The sequence below is a fragment of the Talpa europaea genome (assembly GCF_964194135.1).
Source record: "Talpa europaea genome assembly, chromosome: 6".
NCBI classification, from domain to species: domain Eukaryota; kingdom Metazoa; phylum Chordata; class Mammalia; order Eulipotyphla; family Talpidae; genus Talpa; species Talpa europaea.
The window spans coordinates 7,677,017-7,693,485 of NC_140072.1; the positions used below are offsets into that span (position 1 = coordinate 7,677,017).

Here is a 16,469-nt window from a genome sequence, read left to right on the forward strand (position 1 = left end):
CAGAAGGTGGCGACAAATGCCCACAGCAGAGGATTTCCCACTTGAGAGGTGATGGCGGCTGAGAGTTACATAATGCAGCATGTGCATTGTTTGGTGGAATCTGAATATAGGTTTAGACCCTTGAATGACACTTAAGAGACACAGCAAGATGTAACAGAAATGATCTGACTGATCTGCATTCAAATCTTGCCTTGGCCATCGTCAGCCAGTCTTGACCTTTCAAGTTCATCTCTGGCCCACCAGTTTAACAGGCATCAGAAGTGCACTCCAGTGTGATAATCATGAAGCTTTCTGACAAATGAAGGAGCAGATGGAAATCTCTCTCCCTAATTTCCTAAATGGTCTTCAGGGTTGTAGGCTGAGGGTGTGAACTGTCCTTATCGCTCCTCTCCCTAAGGTTGCAGCAGATTCAGATTAACAGAGAATTAACTTCCGGCCTCCCTGGTGGTGCAGGGGCTCAAGTCTCAGCACTATCAAGCTATCGCCAGCCACTGCGACATGAGTTCGATCCCCAGCCAGGGAGTTACCCACCTGGTGCAGCAGGCCTTTCCTGTCTCCCCGCTGCTCCCCTCAGCAGTGCATTTCAGTGGATCCGCCTGTTCTGCTCCCCACTCTGTCTCTGGTGAATCCTCTCACCACCCGCACTTCTGGCCTGCACCCCAGTCCCTATACGCATAAATAAAAATAAACTTAAAAAAAAGACAATTAACTTCAACATCGCATGAAGTGGAATTGAGGATTAACCCTTACAGTTACTGCTAGCAGAGCCCACAGTGTCCAGCCGAGGCCTGCTCAGCGTGGTCATCTCTTCGGAAGTTCATATCAACTTGCTTCGCTGCTGGGCCCTAACAGCCACTGTTCCACCGTCACTTCCCTCTGCTCGCTGGTGCTCAGCAGCATCCTCTTTCCTGCTGTAGCCCCGCACCCGACGCAGTGACCGGCAGTGGTGTTTGGGCCGTGTGGTCTCTGCACCATCTCGGTCACCTCCATCCCGCTGGCCGGAGCGCGCCAGGATATAATCAAGGTCCACAAAGTGCAGCTGTTTTTAGCAGCCGCGCTTGATCATTCAATAAGCTCCGATTTAGCACCTGCCATCTGTGGGCCCTGCGCTGCTGCGGTGGGGAAAGTGGCGAGCAAACAGACCCTGCACGCTGGGAATCTACAGCTCGATAATAGATATTAAAAAGCCCTTAAATAAATATGAGTGACAGATGGTGCTAAGCCTCTGTCCTAAAAAGCTGCCTCCCTGTTACCAGCCAAAGCTAAAACACCACACCATGCCCTTGGGCTGTCTCGAGGACTCGAGGAGAGCTGAGTGTGTAATGGAATTGTGAGCACACACGCGGTTGCTAGGAAGGACCCCCAGGACTCAGCGCCCAGCCCCGCCCGCATCACTTAGTAGCTGTGGGGCGTCTGCCAGGAGGATGCTAGGGCCCAGCGGGAGCCATCTGCAGCCTGGAGCTCCCATTCTAAGGGGGGAGAAGGACAGCGAATAAATAATTTAGATATGGGGTGTGGTCTTCCGCTCTGGGGAGAAAAAGCACTGACTAGGGCCGGGGAACTGGGAATAGGAGGGCTGACATTTTTTTTTTTTTTCTAAAAATCTATTTATTTATGCATACAAGAACTGGGGTACAGGTCAGAGGTGAGGGGGAGTGGTGGGAGGACTCACCAGAGACAGAGTGGGGAACAGAACAGGCAGATCTACTGAAACACACTGCTGAGGGGAGCAGCAGGGAGACAGGAGAGGTCTGTGGGTAGCTCCCTGGCCGGGGATCGAACTCGTGCTGCAGTGGCTGTGGACAGCTTCATATGCTGCCTTTTAACCCCTTGCACCACCAGGGAGGCCCCAGTTTCATAATATTTTTCATAGAAGAAATTGCTCATTAAATAGTTGTTAAATGAATGTCCTGATTTCACCTGAACCTCCCACGGCCCTTTGACCACTGAGGAACTGTGCTAATCTATAGCTGGTAAATAAGCAGTAAATAAGCAGAAGCCAAAAAGTACAGACTGGGCAGACTGTGTTCCTCAGCCTGAAGCTCAGCACTTAATGAGAGGAAGAAAATGCCTTTTCAAAGCTTGTTGATATGAGGCTTAGAAAATTAACATTTTTTAAAAGAAGGAAATTTTTTGGCTTATTTGTTTTGGGCTTCTGCCTTTGAATCTTGCAAGTAGAAGGTGGCTTCCAAATAATTCCTTTCCCCACTTTAGTTTAGGATCTTGGATTGTTAGCACTTTTTTTAAAAAAAAATTTTTTAGAATTATTTTTTTAGATTGATTTATTTATACATGAATCAGGGTACAGGCGAGATGTGCGGGAGGGTGAGAGGATCCACCAGAGACAGAGTGGGGAACAGAACAGGCAGACTGACAAAACACACTGCTGAGGGGAGCGGCGGGTGAGTCAGGAGAGGTCTGCCGCGCCACGTGGGTAGCTCCCTGCCAGGGGATGGAACTGGGCTGCAGAGGCTGCGGATGGCCTCCCTGGTGGCGCAAGGGGTTAAGCACAGCACCATGAAGGGCTGACATTTTAAGAGTCTTGCTTGAGTTTCACTCTTCGGCCGTGGTGGCAACTCCCTGGGGCCGGGCGCGAGCTGGGTGGTGCGGGGTCCCCTTCACGACAACAGTTGGGCTGAGACGCTACATGCTGATGTGACCGAGATATGGGCGACCTCACCACACTCGTGGGCGTTTGCGGAGCTTCTCTGGGGAGGCCCAACGCCCAGAGCTGGGCCAGGCCCGTGAGAACATGAGCAAAGCATCGGGGCCCCGACACCCCAGAACTCACCGGTCGGGAGGGACAGGACGGTGGAAGTCACTGGAGTCTCAGGCCGAGGGTCGGACTCGCCTGGAGACCAGGAGGCTGCGCCCAGGGGAGAGAGCACGGCTCCAGCCAGCGGCTTCTGGGCTGCGGAGCTGGATGGGAGAGAAGCGGGCGCTGGCCGGGGCCGGGGGCAGACGGGAAAGCCAGGCCGGGGGCCGGGAGGGCGAGGGGCATTTGGGACAGATCTGGAGCAGAGGACACGTGATCGGCGCGCAGGCGGAGGCCGCAGGGTCGGGACTAACCCTGTGCAGCCAGGAACAGGCCTCTGGGGGGGTCTCGGGGGGGCCTGAGTGCAGAGGCAGCACCCCCAGGTGAAGGCAGGTGTGGGGTCAGGTAAGGGCGCCTTGGTCTGTCCAGGGGAGATGTTGCATTTGGTTCCACCAAGTTTTCTGCGACTAGAAGGGACACCCCTGAGCCACCTCATGGGAGACCCGCCTGGCGCTGGGCATCGGCCGGGGGAGACGGAGGCCCAGGGAGCTAGGCTGGCCGAGTGCGAGCCAGGTGGCTGGCTCCGGGGCAGGGTGAGCTGTGAGACATCACGGCTGCTGGGGTGAGGGAAGCAGAGGCGTCTTGGTCGCTGGCCGGGCCCCTGCTGAGGAGAAGCCAGGAGGTGGAGGAGACTCGTGGGAATTCCGGGCCCCTCTCCTGGCTGAGCCGGAGTGGACTCTGTGCTGCCCGGGCCATCTCTGAACTATCCCAACCGCCAGGCTGTGCCCCCTTGGCTAGCACCGCTGAGTCTGAGTGGGGGCTCCTGCAGGCTTTGCCCCCATCAGGAAGAGGATGCCCAGGTGGGCCCAGCCCTGCTTTGAGCAGCTCCCACACTCTGATGGCCAGTGGCGCCGTGGGGCCAGGAGCCTTCTCAGAAGTGTCCAAGACTCTGTCCCAAGGACAAGGCACCCGGAGCCCTGGCGAATGGCATTAGTGCCTTCATGAAAAATTAAAAAATAAAAAAAAGACACACACCCCTCCTGCACCCCGAGTTTCCTTTCCTCTTCCACCATGTCGGATCATGCAAGAAGTTAAGAATAAACAACCCCAAAGACAGCCCTGGCCGCACATGGATGCCCTGATTTTGGACTTCAGCCTCCAGAACTTTGGGGACTCTGTTTCTATTATTGTTTATAAGCCACCCACTCTGTGGTGTTGTGTTCTAACTGCTTGAACTACCAAGACACAAACAAAAGCTATCTACACCCACAAATAAATAAATAAAGAGCTTTCTCGCTCAAAGTTCCGTTTCTATAGTCAAAGATTTATAGGTTACAAATGTCACCGAAGATTATTTCCACATCCATCTGTATGATGGGAGTTGAAGGAAAATACCTTGAATTTATAAAATAGAACCAAAAGGAAAATTTAAAAATGTTATTAAAAATAAAACAAAGCAAATGTTAAGCAACAATATGGGAAATAAAAACACTTGCTCTCTCCAGGCACTTGAGTTCTCCAAGAGAAGTGAACAGCAGTTCAAGGCTTGCTGTCTTCCTGGAGAGGTGGACGGGAATGTGGCTTCATTTTTCTGTGATGATCCATCTGGAGCTGAATTATTTCATCAAAAGAAGGAGCACTCCCCTGAATAGAAAAACTCAAAGCCCTCAGAGGCCGACTGGATGGAAGCTGTAAAGGAAATGCGTCCTGCAGCTGTGCAGGGTCCTTGAGCTCAGCACGCTGGCTTGGAACTCAGTAAACAGACCTTCCGCCAGGCACATGTGACTTCTATAGCTCAAAATTTACAATCGATTTTTATCTCTAGGATTTCCAGATCTAAGTTAATTTTTAATAGACTGACCCAAAAATGTCTAGTTATTTTTAGATAAAACTGTCAGATAACCCTCAACTTAAAAGTTTGCTGCGAGGAATAAGATTGTTCAAGGATGGTACGACAGAAACCCACACCAGTGCAGAAAAATGCCCACACTCTGTCGGTGTGTAGACAAAGGCTGGGGATCAGCAGCCCTAAGGAGACTTGGGGATCCACTCAGGGGTTCCCCCCCTGCTCCCTTTATCAGCCCTTGTAGAGGTGCCTGCTCCCCCTGCAGCGAAGAGGTCAAGGCCAGTTATGCACCTGTGACTGTGATTACTAAGTAATATTTGGTCTGAGCGCCCATCTCCAGACGCTAGGGCTCCTAAGCCCTTGGAGTCGCTGGATGAGGACAGTGTCTTTTGCATGCCCATGAAATGAGTGGGGCTGGGGTCCCCCCATAGCTACAGCTCAAAGTCAAGGCATAATTAGAGGGCTGGAGCTTCAGCCGCCATCTTGATCTCCGGGGAGGAGAGAAGGGGCCAGAGATGGAGTTCAGTCACCTGTGGCTGATGATTAAGTCAGCCATGCCCATCCCATGAAGCCCCATAAAAACCTCAAGCTGCTGGGTTCTTGGAGCTTCCTGGTTGGTGTCCACATCCAGCTGGAAGTGCTGGCTGTGCCATGTGCCCTCACCCCCATACCTAGCCCTCAGTCTCTTCCATTGAGCTGTTCCTGAGATGCATCCTCTATATTTTTATAATAAACTGGTAATGGGGCCTTCGTGGTGGTGCAAGGGGTTAAAGTCTCAGTGCTATCAGCAGCCACTGCTGCACGAGTTCAATCCCTGGCCAGGGAGCTACCCACATGGTGCAGCAGACCTCTCCTGTCTCGCCCGCTGCTCCCCTCAGCAGTGTGTTTCAGTAGATCCTCCTGTTCTGCTCCCCACTCTGTCTCTGGTGAATCCTCTCACCCCCCAGCACCTCTGGCCTACACCCCAGTTCTTATATGTGCAAGTAAATAAAATAAATCTTAAAAAAAAAAACAGGTAACAGCAAATACTGAGTACTAATATTTACTGAAATCTGTGAGTCATTCTAACAAGTTATCAGGTGTAAGGAGAGGGCTGGGGGCTGCTGACTTTATAGCAGATCTACCACAAGTACAGGAGGCAGCTGGCGCTTGCAACTGGCTTGTGAAGTGGGGCCAGCACTGTGGGGCTGTGCCCTTAGCCTCTGCCCTTAGCCTGTGGGGTCTGTGCAGCCCCAGCAGTTCACGTGAGAGCTGAACTGAATTGTTGCACAGCCAGTGGGTGCCTAGAAAGTTGGAGAACTGGTTGTTGCAAAGGGGAAAAATAAACCACACGTTTGGCATCAGAAGTGACATTTGGCGTGTTAAAAACAGCGCAGAGCGCATGAGGCTCAAACTTAGCTGTTTGGACATTTCCACACTCAACATCACCCAGGTCAAAACTCCGCAGGGACCCTCCACGCTCAGTGGCACGTAGGGAGTGTTAGGGCGGAAGGTGCCAAGCAGATGAAAAGGGAAGGAAGCCTTCTCCCTCCCAACTCCCCTGGGAGCTACAACCAAACATTATATTTGTTCATTATTATTTATTTTATAGTACGTTTACTGTATTATTTATTAACCACAATACCATAGCAACTGGGTTTTGAGCTTCAGGAATACTTCGCTCTAGAAAGATCACCAGACCATCGTATATTTCACTCTGGGTCCCCCATTCACTGCCAGGTCCCCAAGCACAGGCATGGTGAGGTGCTGCTCTCACGTTCCCAGCACCTGGAAAGGCCTCGGGGGGCTTTGATGAGTCAGGGAGCTGCAGGCCGGCGGGAGCAAGGACGTGCTAAGGGTATAAGGGGATATTGACACCACCGGCCTTTCCGGTCCCAGAAAGCTTTATTTTCTGAGATAAATGCTGCTGTTTTAAAGCGCTGTAGTACCCAGAGCAGATCCTGGGGCCTGCCAGTGGGGCTACAAACACAAGCCTGAGCCAGCGCCTCCTTCCTGGGAGGCTTCTCTCCTGCCCTGGCCTCCTGTACTGGATCCTGACATGGATTTTATTTGTGGGGAGACGTTTTCTCCCCCCAACTGTGCCGCCAGATGCAGGAGGGTGGGCAGCAGGGCTTGCCTCTCTGCAGGGCTCAGCAGCTCCCTGGGAGCACGGATGCCAACGTCATCCCAGGCCTGGCTTTGGGCTTTGCCAAGGCTGGATCCACTCCCCCAGAAGCCCACAGACCTTCTCTGCCTTACAGAGCTCGTGGTTTGTTTGGGTTTTGTCTTGGGGTTTGGCCTGCTTGTTTTTCACCCTTTCCCTGGGGAATGTCCTTTAGCTTTGTGGGTGCAGATAGCGGCTTGACTGCAGACCATGCCCTGTGGAGGGGGCTGTGGGGAGGCGCCTCCTGGCTCCCCGGGTCGCCTCCTGGCAGGACAGCTCTGCTTTCTTCTCTGGGCCCCCTCTCTGCACCCAGCACCTGAGCTGCCTGCGCTGAGAAGAAACTCTTTGTGTTCTTAAAATAAGCCCAGTCATGTTCTATTTTTATGGGGTTTTAAATGGCTCTTCCGCGAAAGAAAAGGCCCTGTCGAGGGAGGTCATCGTGAAGCTCCCCCAGGGCAGAGGGTGAGCCGGGGACAGGGAGAAACCAGGGCTTTGGCGCCTGCGGGCCTGGGGAAGGCAGCAGAGCTGCCCCAGGTGAGGGCGCAGAAGTCTGCTGCTCCCTGCCCTGGGCCTGGCCGTGGGGAGAGAGCCAGAAGCAAAGGGGGTGCTCACTGCTGCAACGAGGCCCTGCCCCCCAGGATCTGCGTGCGCCCCTCACCACGGGGAGCAGCCAGAGCTGCGGCGAGGACACGGAGGGCCGCGTGGGGCGCAGGGCGGTGCTGCCGGGGGGCCGCGGCCTGGCTGCGGGCTCGACCCGGCGGACAGCCGTGGGCCTGGGCCCTTCTGGCCGACGCCTGAGCGTGTGTTCTGCTTGCAGTTCTTCCCCTACGGAGACGCCTCCAAGTTCGCCCAGCACGCCTTCCGGACCTTCGACAAGAACGGGGACGGCACTATCGACTTCCGAGAGTTCATCTGCGCCCTGTCCATCACCTCCAGGGGCAGCTTCGAGCAGAAGCTGAACTGGGCCTTCAACATGTACGACCTGGACGGTGACGGCAAGATCACCCGAGTGGAGATGCTGGAGATCATTGAGGTGAGGGGCAGGGTCTGGGGGGCCACCCATGGGGCGTGGCCAGGGTCTTGGGCATGGTCAGGTGCTCAACGGGTTGGCCAGTGCCTCGGGGCCTCTGGGCTCTGAGGGACACCCTGCAGGTGGTGCACCTGTGCGCAAGCGGCTTCTCAATTATTTGCTCTAACATCTGTCCAGAGAGGTCACTCTGGGCACAGACATGCAGCTTGCTGTCCGGCGCCCTGCCTCTGTCCGCTTGCCGCTGTCCCTGCCCTGCTCACTGCCCAGCCCCGGCTGCTCTGCTCCGTGCCCACCCCAAGCACTCCTTTTGCTCACGCTCCTCCCACTGCAATGTCCTTCCTGCTCTAGGCCCATCCAAAGCCTCTCACCCTTCAAGGGCCAGTTAATCTTGCTGTGCCCAAGAAGCACTCAGACCCGACCCCTCCCCCAGAGCTCTCCCCTGCCCTCTAGATCCGTCCTCTGGGTGCCAGTCTCCTTGAGGTGCTCACTGACCCAGGTAAGAAGAGGCACCACCAACAGAGTGTGGCACGTGCAGGACACAGAGGGGTCAGGTGAGCGGAAAAACCAGCCAAGGACCTGGCGCCACACTGATGGAAGTGGGTCTGACCGTGACTCTTGCGATCATCACCAAACTAATCTTCCTTCCTTTCTTTTTTTTTAAGATTTGTTTTATTTATGCATACAAGAGCTGGATTCAGCAGAGACAGAGTGGGGAACTGAATAGGCAGATCTATTGAAATATACTGCTGAGGGGAGCAGCAGGCGAGTCAGGAGAGGTCTGCTGCACCATGTGGGTAGCTCCCTGGCGGGGGATCGAATTCGTGCTGCAGTGGCTGGGATAGCTTCATAGTGCTGAGACTTAACCCCTGCACCACCAAGGAGGTCCCAAGCTACTCTTTCTAGCCACTTCCTCCAGCCAGCAACGTGGGGGTGATCCAGAGTTCCATATCTAATTGGTCACAAGACCCATATATATATATATTTGATTATATCACTCTCTGATATAAAACCATCTAAGGAGTCCTTTGAAATAAATTTAATTCTTTATCATATCATAGGAGAACTTTATGGTCTGTTTCTTATTTTCCCAAGGCTATCTACAAAATGGTGGGCACCGTGATCATGATGAAGATGAATGAAGATGGGCTCACGCCTGAGCAGCGAGTAGACAAGATTTTCAGCAAGATGGATAAGAACAAAGATGATCAGATAACACTGGATGAATTCAAAGAAGCTGCAAAGAGCGACCCCTCCATTGTATTACTTCTGCAGTGCGACATTCAGAAATGAGCTGAAGTCAAGGCTATGGACTGCACAGAAGTCTCAATGTTCCATTCAGTCTGCAGCTATTCACACACACACACACACACACACACACACACATATATTGCTTGGACTACCTATAAATGGACTTGCTTCTTGTGTTTGAAACACTTGTGTGCATGAGAATGTCATTTGCTAATGAATTTTAAAAGCATATATTATAAAACAAAGAACCAACCTGCCACAATGTGATATGTGTAATATCATTTCATAAAAAATCCCTCCTCCTCCAAAGCCTGGGCAGAAATGTGCTGCAAAGAGTCATATGATTTCTTGTTCATGTTTTGCTAATGCTCGTGTCTTCTTGAGTACGTAATGTTAGTAGCACTGAGCCCCCCCATGGTAATGTAACTTGACTAAGAGCTGCGTCACATTCTCCTGTAAAATAGCCCTGGACAGACCCTTGCAGGGGCCTGTGGCTCCTCCGTGTTGTCCGCACACAAGAGCTTGTATTATCAGTGAGTATAAATGTACGACATTTGCATGCCTTTTAGGTTTGCCTTAATTCTTATTTCATTTGCATCCTACCAACCTGGAAACAGCGGTGTTGGAATTAACGCAGTATACAATTTAAAACCCTGCTAAATGACTCATTAAGTATATCTACCTATATATACATAGACACAAAGATATTATTTATTGAAAGTAAAAAAAAAAGATGGAAGTGTATTGATTTCTGCTTGACTTTTCAAAGGCTTCTAAAGAGGTGGCAATAGATGTCCCAAATAAATTTATAACATTTGACTTTTTTTTCCCTCCATTCTTATTTCATAAGGTTAAGTTTGAATCAGAAGCGCATGATCATTAGGGGCGGCCAAAGGCCACTGACTAAATCCACGCTTAATCACACAGCTTCAGAATTTCCAAAATCACTGTCGAGAGGGGGAGAGAGCAACTTCCTTGAGCCTGGCCCTCAAAAGAGGGACAATTGGTGTGGCACGGAAAATTTCAATCAAATGTAAGACGGGCTCACTCTCACGCAGTGCCCGGCCCGGGCGCTGTACCTCCTGGGCCCACAAACCGCCCGTGGCGGTATTGATTTTACAAATAAAAAGTAAAATCAGCATTTCTAATGACGGAACAAACCTGGGAGCTTTTGCACTTAAGGAAAGCAGGCAGGACGGAGGCCGCCAAGAGCCCGGAGCAGGGCCTTGTGCTCAGACCAGCCCGGGCACAACTTTCTGTGGCGGTGGAAACAGACGGCCTCTACCTGCACTGGCCACGTGTCGCTACCCAGCACCTGAAACGTGGCTGGTGTGACTGAGATGCGGAAATTCTAATTTCATTTTAATTAATTTAAATTTAACTTGCCATGTGGAACCAGTAGTTGCAGAAAGGCACTGCAGTGTTGCATTATCCACACAGGCACTTCTTAGGGAGTGCTTCTTTTTTTCTAAATATTCTTCCTTTTCTGTCTTAGGATCATTACATGAGACCGGCGATCAGGGCCTAATGAGTCCACCCAACAAGAAGGGGAGCAAGCAGACCCCACTGCAGACACTCAGGCCCCCAGTGGGCCTGAAACTGACACACCACACCCCCGCCCAGAGGGCAGGCCCAGGTGCTGAGAGAAGGTTCTGGGCCCTCTAGCCCCGAGCTTGGTGAGTCCAAAGTGGAGGCAGAGATACCCGGGCTCTGCCTTCCCAATCCTCTCCCCTGCTAATGTGAGGGTGCAGTGGGGTGAGGAAGAGGCTCATCCCAGTGGATCCAACTGAGCCAGGCTCGGGCAGTGCGCTCAAGCAGCACCCACTGTGCACCAACACCACGCTCCTGGAGGAGACACAATAGCCAGACACATGCACAGCGTCCCACGTAAGAGCTATGAGGAAACACCGCAAGCTCCGCGGGGTGCAGAGGAAGGGGTGCCGAGTTGGCCTCTGCATGGGTCTTAGTTGGCGCCTGAAGTAAGGCCCGGGTGAAGGCAGTGAGCGCTTATGGGTATCTGAACACTGATGGAAAACAAACTCAGCAGCAGACCCACGGGTTCCTTATAAATGTAGGAAGTGGGCCGTCCACTGACATGTCTGCTTGCCTAGGTCCTCCCTGCTCTGGCGGTGTGGCCAGGCTCCGGCTCCTGTCCTGGTTAGAACAAGCCCTCTGGCCCAGCGGTCCCCAAGAAGCTGTCATGGAGTGTCAAAAGGGGACGTGTCCCGAGATGCCCACGACAGCTGTTTGTGGTATGGGCATCAGAGGTGACGTAGGGGTCCGTTACTAGAAGGACTGGTGAGTAGCTGGACACAGCCGATAGCACACCATGCACCAGCTGGAGGCAACAGGATGATGCACGCACAGTAACCTGGACATATTTTTAAAATATGGAATACGGAGAAAAAATAAAATCCACTGCCCTTGCAACATCTGTAAATGAAAAATATATTCTCACGAAAGAACACCAGAGTCACATACAACTATTATTGCCCCTCAACAACTCATGCCCCAAACTGACTTAGAAAAAGAAAACACTTGTGTTACTACTTCTCATGGCTTCTGAGGGTCAGGAATTCGAGAGCGACTCACCAGGGCGATCTGGACTTGCGGTCTCGTGTAGTGTAGCCACATGGAGCTGAAACAGGGGCTTGGAGCTGCTGGGCACTGACTGGGCGTCCCTCCTGGTAGCTTCAGGGCTTCTCCACAGGAGCACTCGGTGCTTCCTCAGCACAGAGGCCCCAGAGCGTCACACTATGTCCATGGTGGCTCAACGCTCTGCCAGCACAGGCCTGCCAGAAGTTGGCATTTTGCTCTGTCCTGGTAGTCAACTGCGCAGCCTGGCTGAGGCTTTCCCTGCTATCTGCTGCCTAGAGAGGTCAGGCTGGCCTCCGTGGGGGCACAGCGCTCCAGTCTGTTCCAGATACGTCGTTCTTTTATTGCCTTTTCTCACAGCCTTGGAAGTCACATTGTCATTTTTTGCTGTATCCTATTAATTGTGAGGTACAAATCTGCCCAGGTTAAGAAAGGGAATTAATCTGCCAAGCCAGGTTCTGGAAGGAAATAGAAGGGAACTATTGTGGCCATCCTTCGAGGATACAATCTGCCACAGGAAATGACTAATGGATAAAGGGAAGCAGGCGTTGCACAGACCAGCCATGAAAGTAGGTGAGTTTAATGCCACCCTCTGCACTCGAGCCCCAATTAAATACACTCAGACCTCACGCACTGGAACTCAGTATTGCAACCAGTTAGTGGTTCCCGAGGAAGGACCAAGCAGACTTCCTCAGGCCATTCAAGTAGGCCAGGTCCTGTTTGCTCTAACTGAACACACTCTGCTGCCGTTTTAATTACTGCGTTAATTAGCTGTTTAATTCCCCCTGTTCTGAAAAGAAAAGGCCCCCAAATGTCTGCCATCTTTCCTACCTTGGACTCCATGCATTTAGAAGTCCTATGTTTCCATTTCCTTTCATTTCTCGAATCACTCTAAACCTTTTTTAAAAGGGAACCATGTTGCTCCAGACTCCATTTTCCTTGCAATTCACTCATTCAAGATCAGACTCTAGATGAAAAACGGGAACTTCCTTCCTCAAGAGCTTGTTTCCCAGGCAGCTGGAAGCCCGTCAAGGCAGAGGCGCCGTCCTTGGTCTCACAGCAGAGGGCGGGTGGGGTGTGGTGAGGAGCTGACTGTTAGCTGCCAAGGAAATGTAAATGACAGTGTTCCCTTCCTTCTTCTCTTGCAATTAGTCTTCCCAGATATGGCAGGCACGCAATTTGGGTTTTTCCCAGCATTTTGCAGATGAAATAATCTTGACACGCAAGTTGTTTTCCAAATTCTTACATTTACCAAAGTTACCCATCAAACATCAATTTAGGAGGCCTCCCTGGTGGCACAGGGGTTAAAGACACAGCGCTATCAAGCTATCGCCAGCCACTGCAGCATGAGTTTGATCCCAGGCTGGCCAGGGAGCTGACCCACACGGCGCAGCAGACCTCTCCCGTCTTCCCGCTGGTCCCCTCAGCAGTGCATCTCAGTAGATCTGCTGCTCTGCTCCCCACTCTGTCTCTGGTGAATCTTCTCACCCCCTGCACCTCTGGCCTGCACCCCAGCTCATGTATGCATAAACGAATCTTTAAAAAGCTGCTAAACATCACTTAAAAAAAAAAAAAACAATTTAATGAAGTTATCTTAAAGGTCCCACACTCGATAAGTTTCTCTCCTTCTCCAACCAGCCCTCGTTGCTCTTCACCGCCACAAGGCCTCCTCCATGAAGGCGCCAGCATTCTCCGTGTTTGGGACCCTAGGGCCATGATTCTTAACTCCTCTCAACTCCAGGAGCCCCCCTGCTGCCATCCAACTCTGAAGGCTTCCCTCTCCACTTGAGTCTGGTCATCATTACCTGACATGGACCACTGAAGAGAGCCTCCAAATTGCTGGCCCGCAACACTTACAGCCCAAGACTGCTCATGCATCAGCCCGGGCACTGGATGTTTCTATCACACCAGGTCCAAAAACCTCCCGTCTCATCTCTGCGAGCCCCTTTCCTCACTAAGCACTACACACACCCTCCTGACTCCGGACCTCAAGCCCACTCCCACTCCAAGGCCTTCGCACCTGCTTCCTCCCCCAGAACTGCTGCCCTTTATCTTCCGCTAGTTCTTTCTCTCACTTAAATGTTACCTTCTGCAGTGTTCCCTTAACGTTCCCACAGAAATAGCACCCCCCAACTCTTGACACTGCTTTCCTATTCATAGCAGCTACCATTATCTAAAATCCTAACACTAATTAGGTTTAAAACTCTGAGTGTAGATTTACTCACCACAGTGGTGTTCCTAGCACTTAAAACAGTCCTTGGGCATGTGGCAAGAACTCCATTTTTGAGTGAATTAATCTCTACATCCTCAAACAGGAGACAAATTAGGCAGCACGAGTGCTCTTGAGCTTGCATTCTCAGGCCACTTTGAATTCTATCCAGATGCCCAAGTGGAAATTTATAGGCTAGGTATCAATATTATATATAAGAAATTTTATTTGTTGACTCAGTTTATGCCCACATTACTTTGCCACTATTTAAATAAAACCTGTTCCTATTAAATAATCATCTTGACATGCCTTCAAGTTCACAGGCATTTAGTTCAAGTCCAGATATATCCATACTTGTTTGTGTAGCGCTGTAGCTTTCAAACCAATTCTAGAAATCTCAGTTGGTCAAAGTGATGCAGATGCAGCAACAGGTCCTAAATCCAGTAGAAAACTGACTCAGGACATAATCATTTGTACTGAGTTGTACCACATCTATTCTACTCCAGAAAGCTTTTCAACAGACACTCTGGATCCCATGGTTTTATTATTGCAGCCAACATTTCTGACGGTTCTCGAGTCCCAACCAATAATTTCTTACTCAGAGTTGAAGCACGTCTCTGCGTATGCAGTCCAGCCATCTGAGGACAGGCAGATCAAGCACTACGGGTGGGGACGAAGTGAAAACTTGGAGGATATTTAAGAAGGCAATGCCTGAATCGTTACTGTTATCATTGGCTTGAGTAACTATTTACACATTTGTCATTTTGAGAAAGACAAAAAGAGGGGTGCAGTTGAAACACACCTACCCCATAGACCTGAAAAGGCCGAATTGAAGATTCCAAGGAAGCTTTTCATCCGAGTTTCCGGGGTCCGCACTGCTCCGCCCTCGCTGCACTGATGGTCAGCGGTGGGTGCAAGAGTCACCTGTCTGATGAGGCGCCCTGAGTTACCACTACCCTCCCCAACTCACAAAAGCATGACCTTCATACATGTAAACTTAAAGTTTATTTTGCAAAGCCACATATTTTAAAGGAATAACTTTTTATTATTTTATTCTAATTAATATGACTATTAATTAGAATATTAGTTGTAGATATTTTCACTTATGAGAATCAAAACCAAACTTTGTGAGGCCAAAGTGACGTGACAGTGGTGCGTGGATACCTGAGGAATATTTTTTTCTCATTTGTATAAAGAACCACAACATTTAGAAATCATCACAAAAACTCAGACACTGAAGTTTAATTAATGTAAGTGTATGCATTTGGTGTATTTTTTTTTTTTGCTTTTTTAATCTGAAAAAGCATATGATGTTAAAATAGTTTTGAAACAAATGAATTACAAATGTAATTAAAAAAATCACTTTGGTGAGAAAAAAAATACGCTGAAAAAATTCAGCATATTTCATCTTTCTAAAAATTCTTAGATTGGAAAAGTGTAAGTTTTTGGACTTAGCCTTTGCCAAATAATCTCAACACTATCTCTCCCCACCAAAACCAAAATCCAGATTTTCTCAAGTGACACTGCTTTCAAACTGCCTTTTTAAGGATTCTTCTTTTCAAATTTCACTCCTATTTATTGCTAACACTACAGGGATGCTCCTTGATGGATATCCATTGTGTCTTTTAGTATCAATGCAGAGCAGAAAGGCAGGATCCCTAGTCACGCTTTCTTTAAAAAAGCTCATAAATACCTTTTCTTAATATACTGTATTTTACCATTCTGAAAAGCACACTTTTTAATGCCTCTAAAACCAGGCTGCGCCTTATAACTGATGTCAGCTCACAATGAACAGCTCGGCCTTTGGCTACTTCTTTCCTGCTCCAGGGAGAGCCAACTTTGTCCTCCTATTTCCCAGCCCGACTCCTCAGCCTGGCCTGCACGGTCCCCCGGCTTGTGCCCTCTCTCAGCCGAGCCTGAGCTTGAGAACCCTGGCATGCTACCAGAGGGATCGTAAACCTGGCAAGTCCGCTGCTGAGCAGGGCACACAGCCCTGTGTCACAATCTAGGTCTGACATGGTTGGGACACTGAGCTGGGGGACAACAGTGAGCAGACTGGGGGAAGGCGCTGCGTCGGAGCGGGCAGTGCTGATGTACTCTGTGGAGAGTCTTATAAAGAGACAGCATCTCATATTGATGAAATAATTAAAAGTACAGTCCAAATCTACAGTTGGATCTCTGGGGTTAAAAACTACCTGTGCGGGGATTCTGTTCAAAGAGCTTTCAGCCTGTGTAGGCCCGTCACGATCAATAAGTACAAACCGGACCAGATGTCCGCTGTGCCCTGTCCCTGCAACGAGAACACAGTTCTGGGAAGCAAAACTGAATAGAATCAGGAGCTCAGACTTTTATTTTAATTCTTACAAAACACTATAGAAATGAACCCAAACTAAACAGTATGTACATGTGCATATGTACAAAATTTTACTTCTGAAAAACAATCTATAAAAGTAGATGGTTAAAAAAAAAACAAACTTAAAAAGATTTAAAACCAGTACTATGAAACTGATTTTCTCAAAGTAAAGTAACTTTAAATTGCTGGTTGTAGTTGGCTTTCTAGGCTTATTTACATATTGTATACTAGGGTAAGATATATAAATGAGTTTTTTTATTTTAGAATATCTTCAGCTTCATTTTATTTCA

General features: G+C 49.9%; 1 protein-coding gene across 2 annotated transcripts in view; it reads left to right on the forward strand.

The window, feature by feature from the left end:
• Positions 1–9,064, forward strand: part of VSNL1 (visinin like 1) — a gene marked incomplete at both ends in the record, with an annotated part of 54,885 nt that extends 45,821 nt beyond the window's left edge. Inside the window, 2 exons of one of the 2 annotated variants that reach the window (XM_084235810.1) lie at positions 7,562–7,777; positions 8,867–9,064. In XM_084235810.1, coding sequence (XP_084091936.1) covers positions 7,562–7,777; positions 8,867–9,064 — 414 coding nt within the window. The remainder of the gene's footprint in view (positions 1–7,561; positions 7,778–8,866) is intronic. The other variant, XM_084235811.1, reaches the window with a different exon arrangement.
• Positions 9,065–16,469: the final 7,405 nt, after the last annotated feature.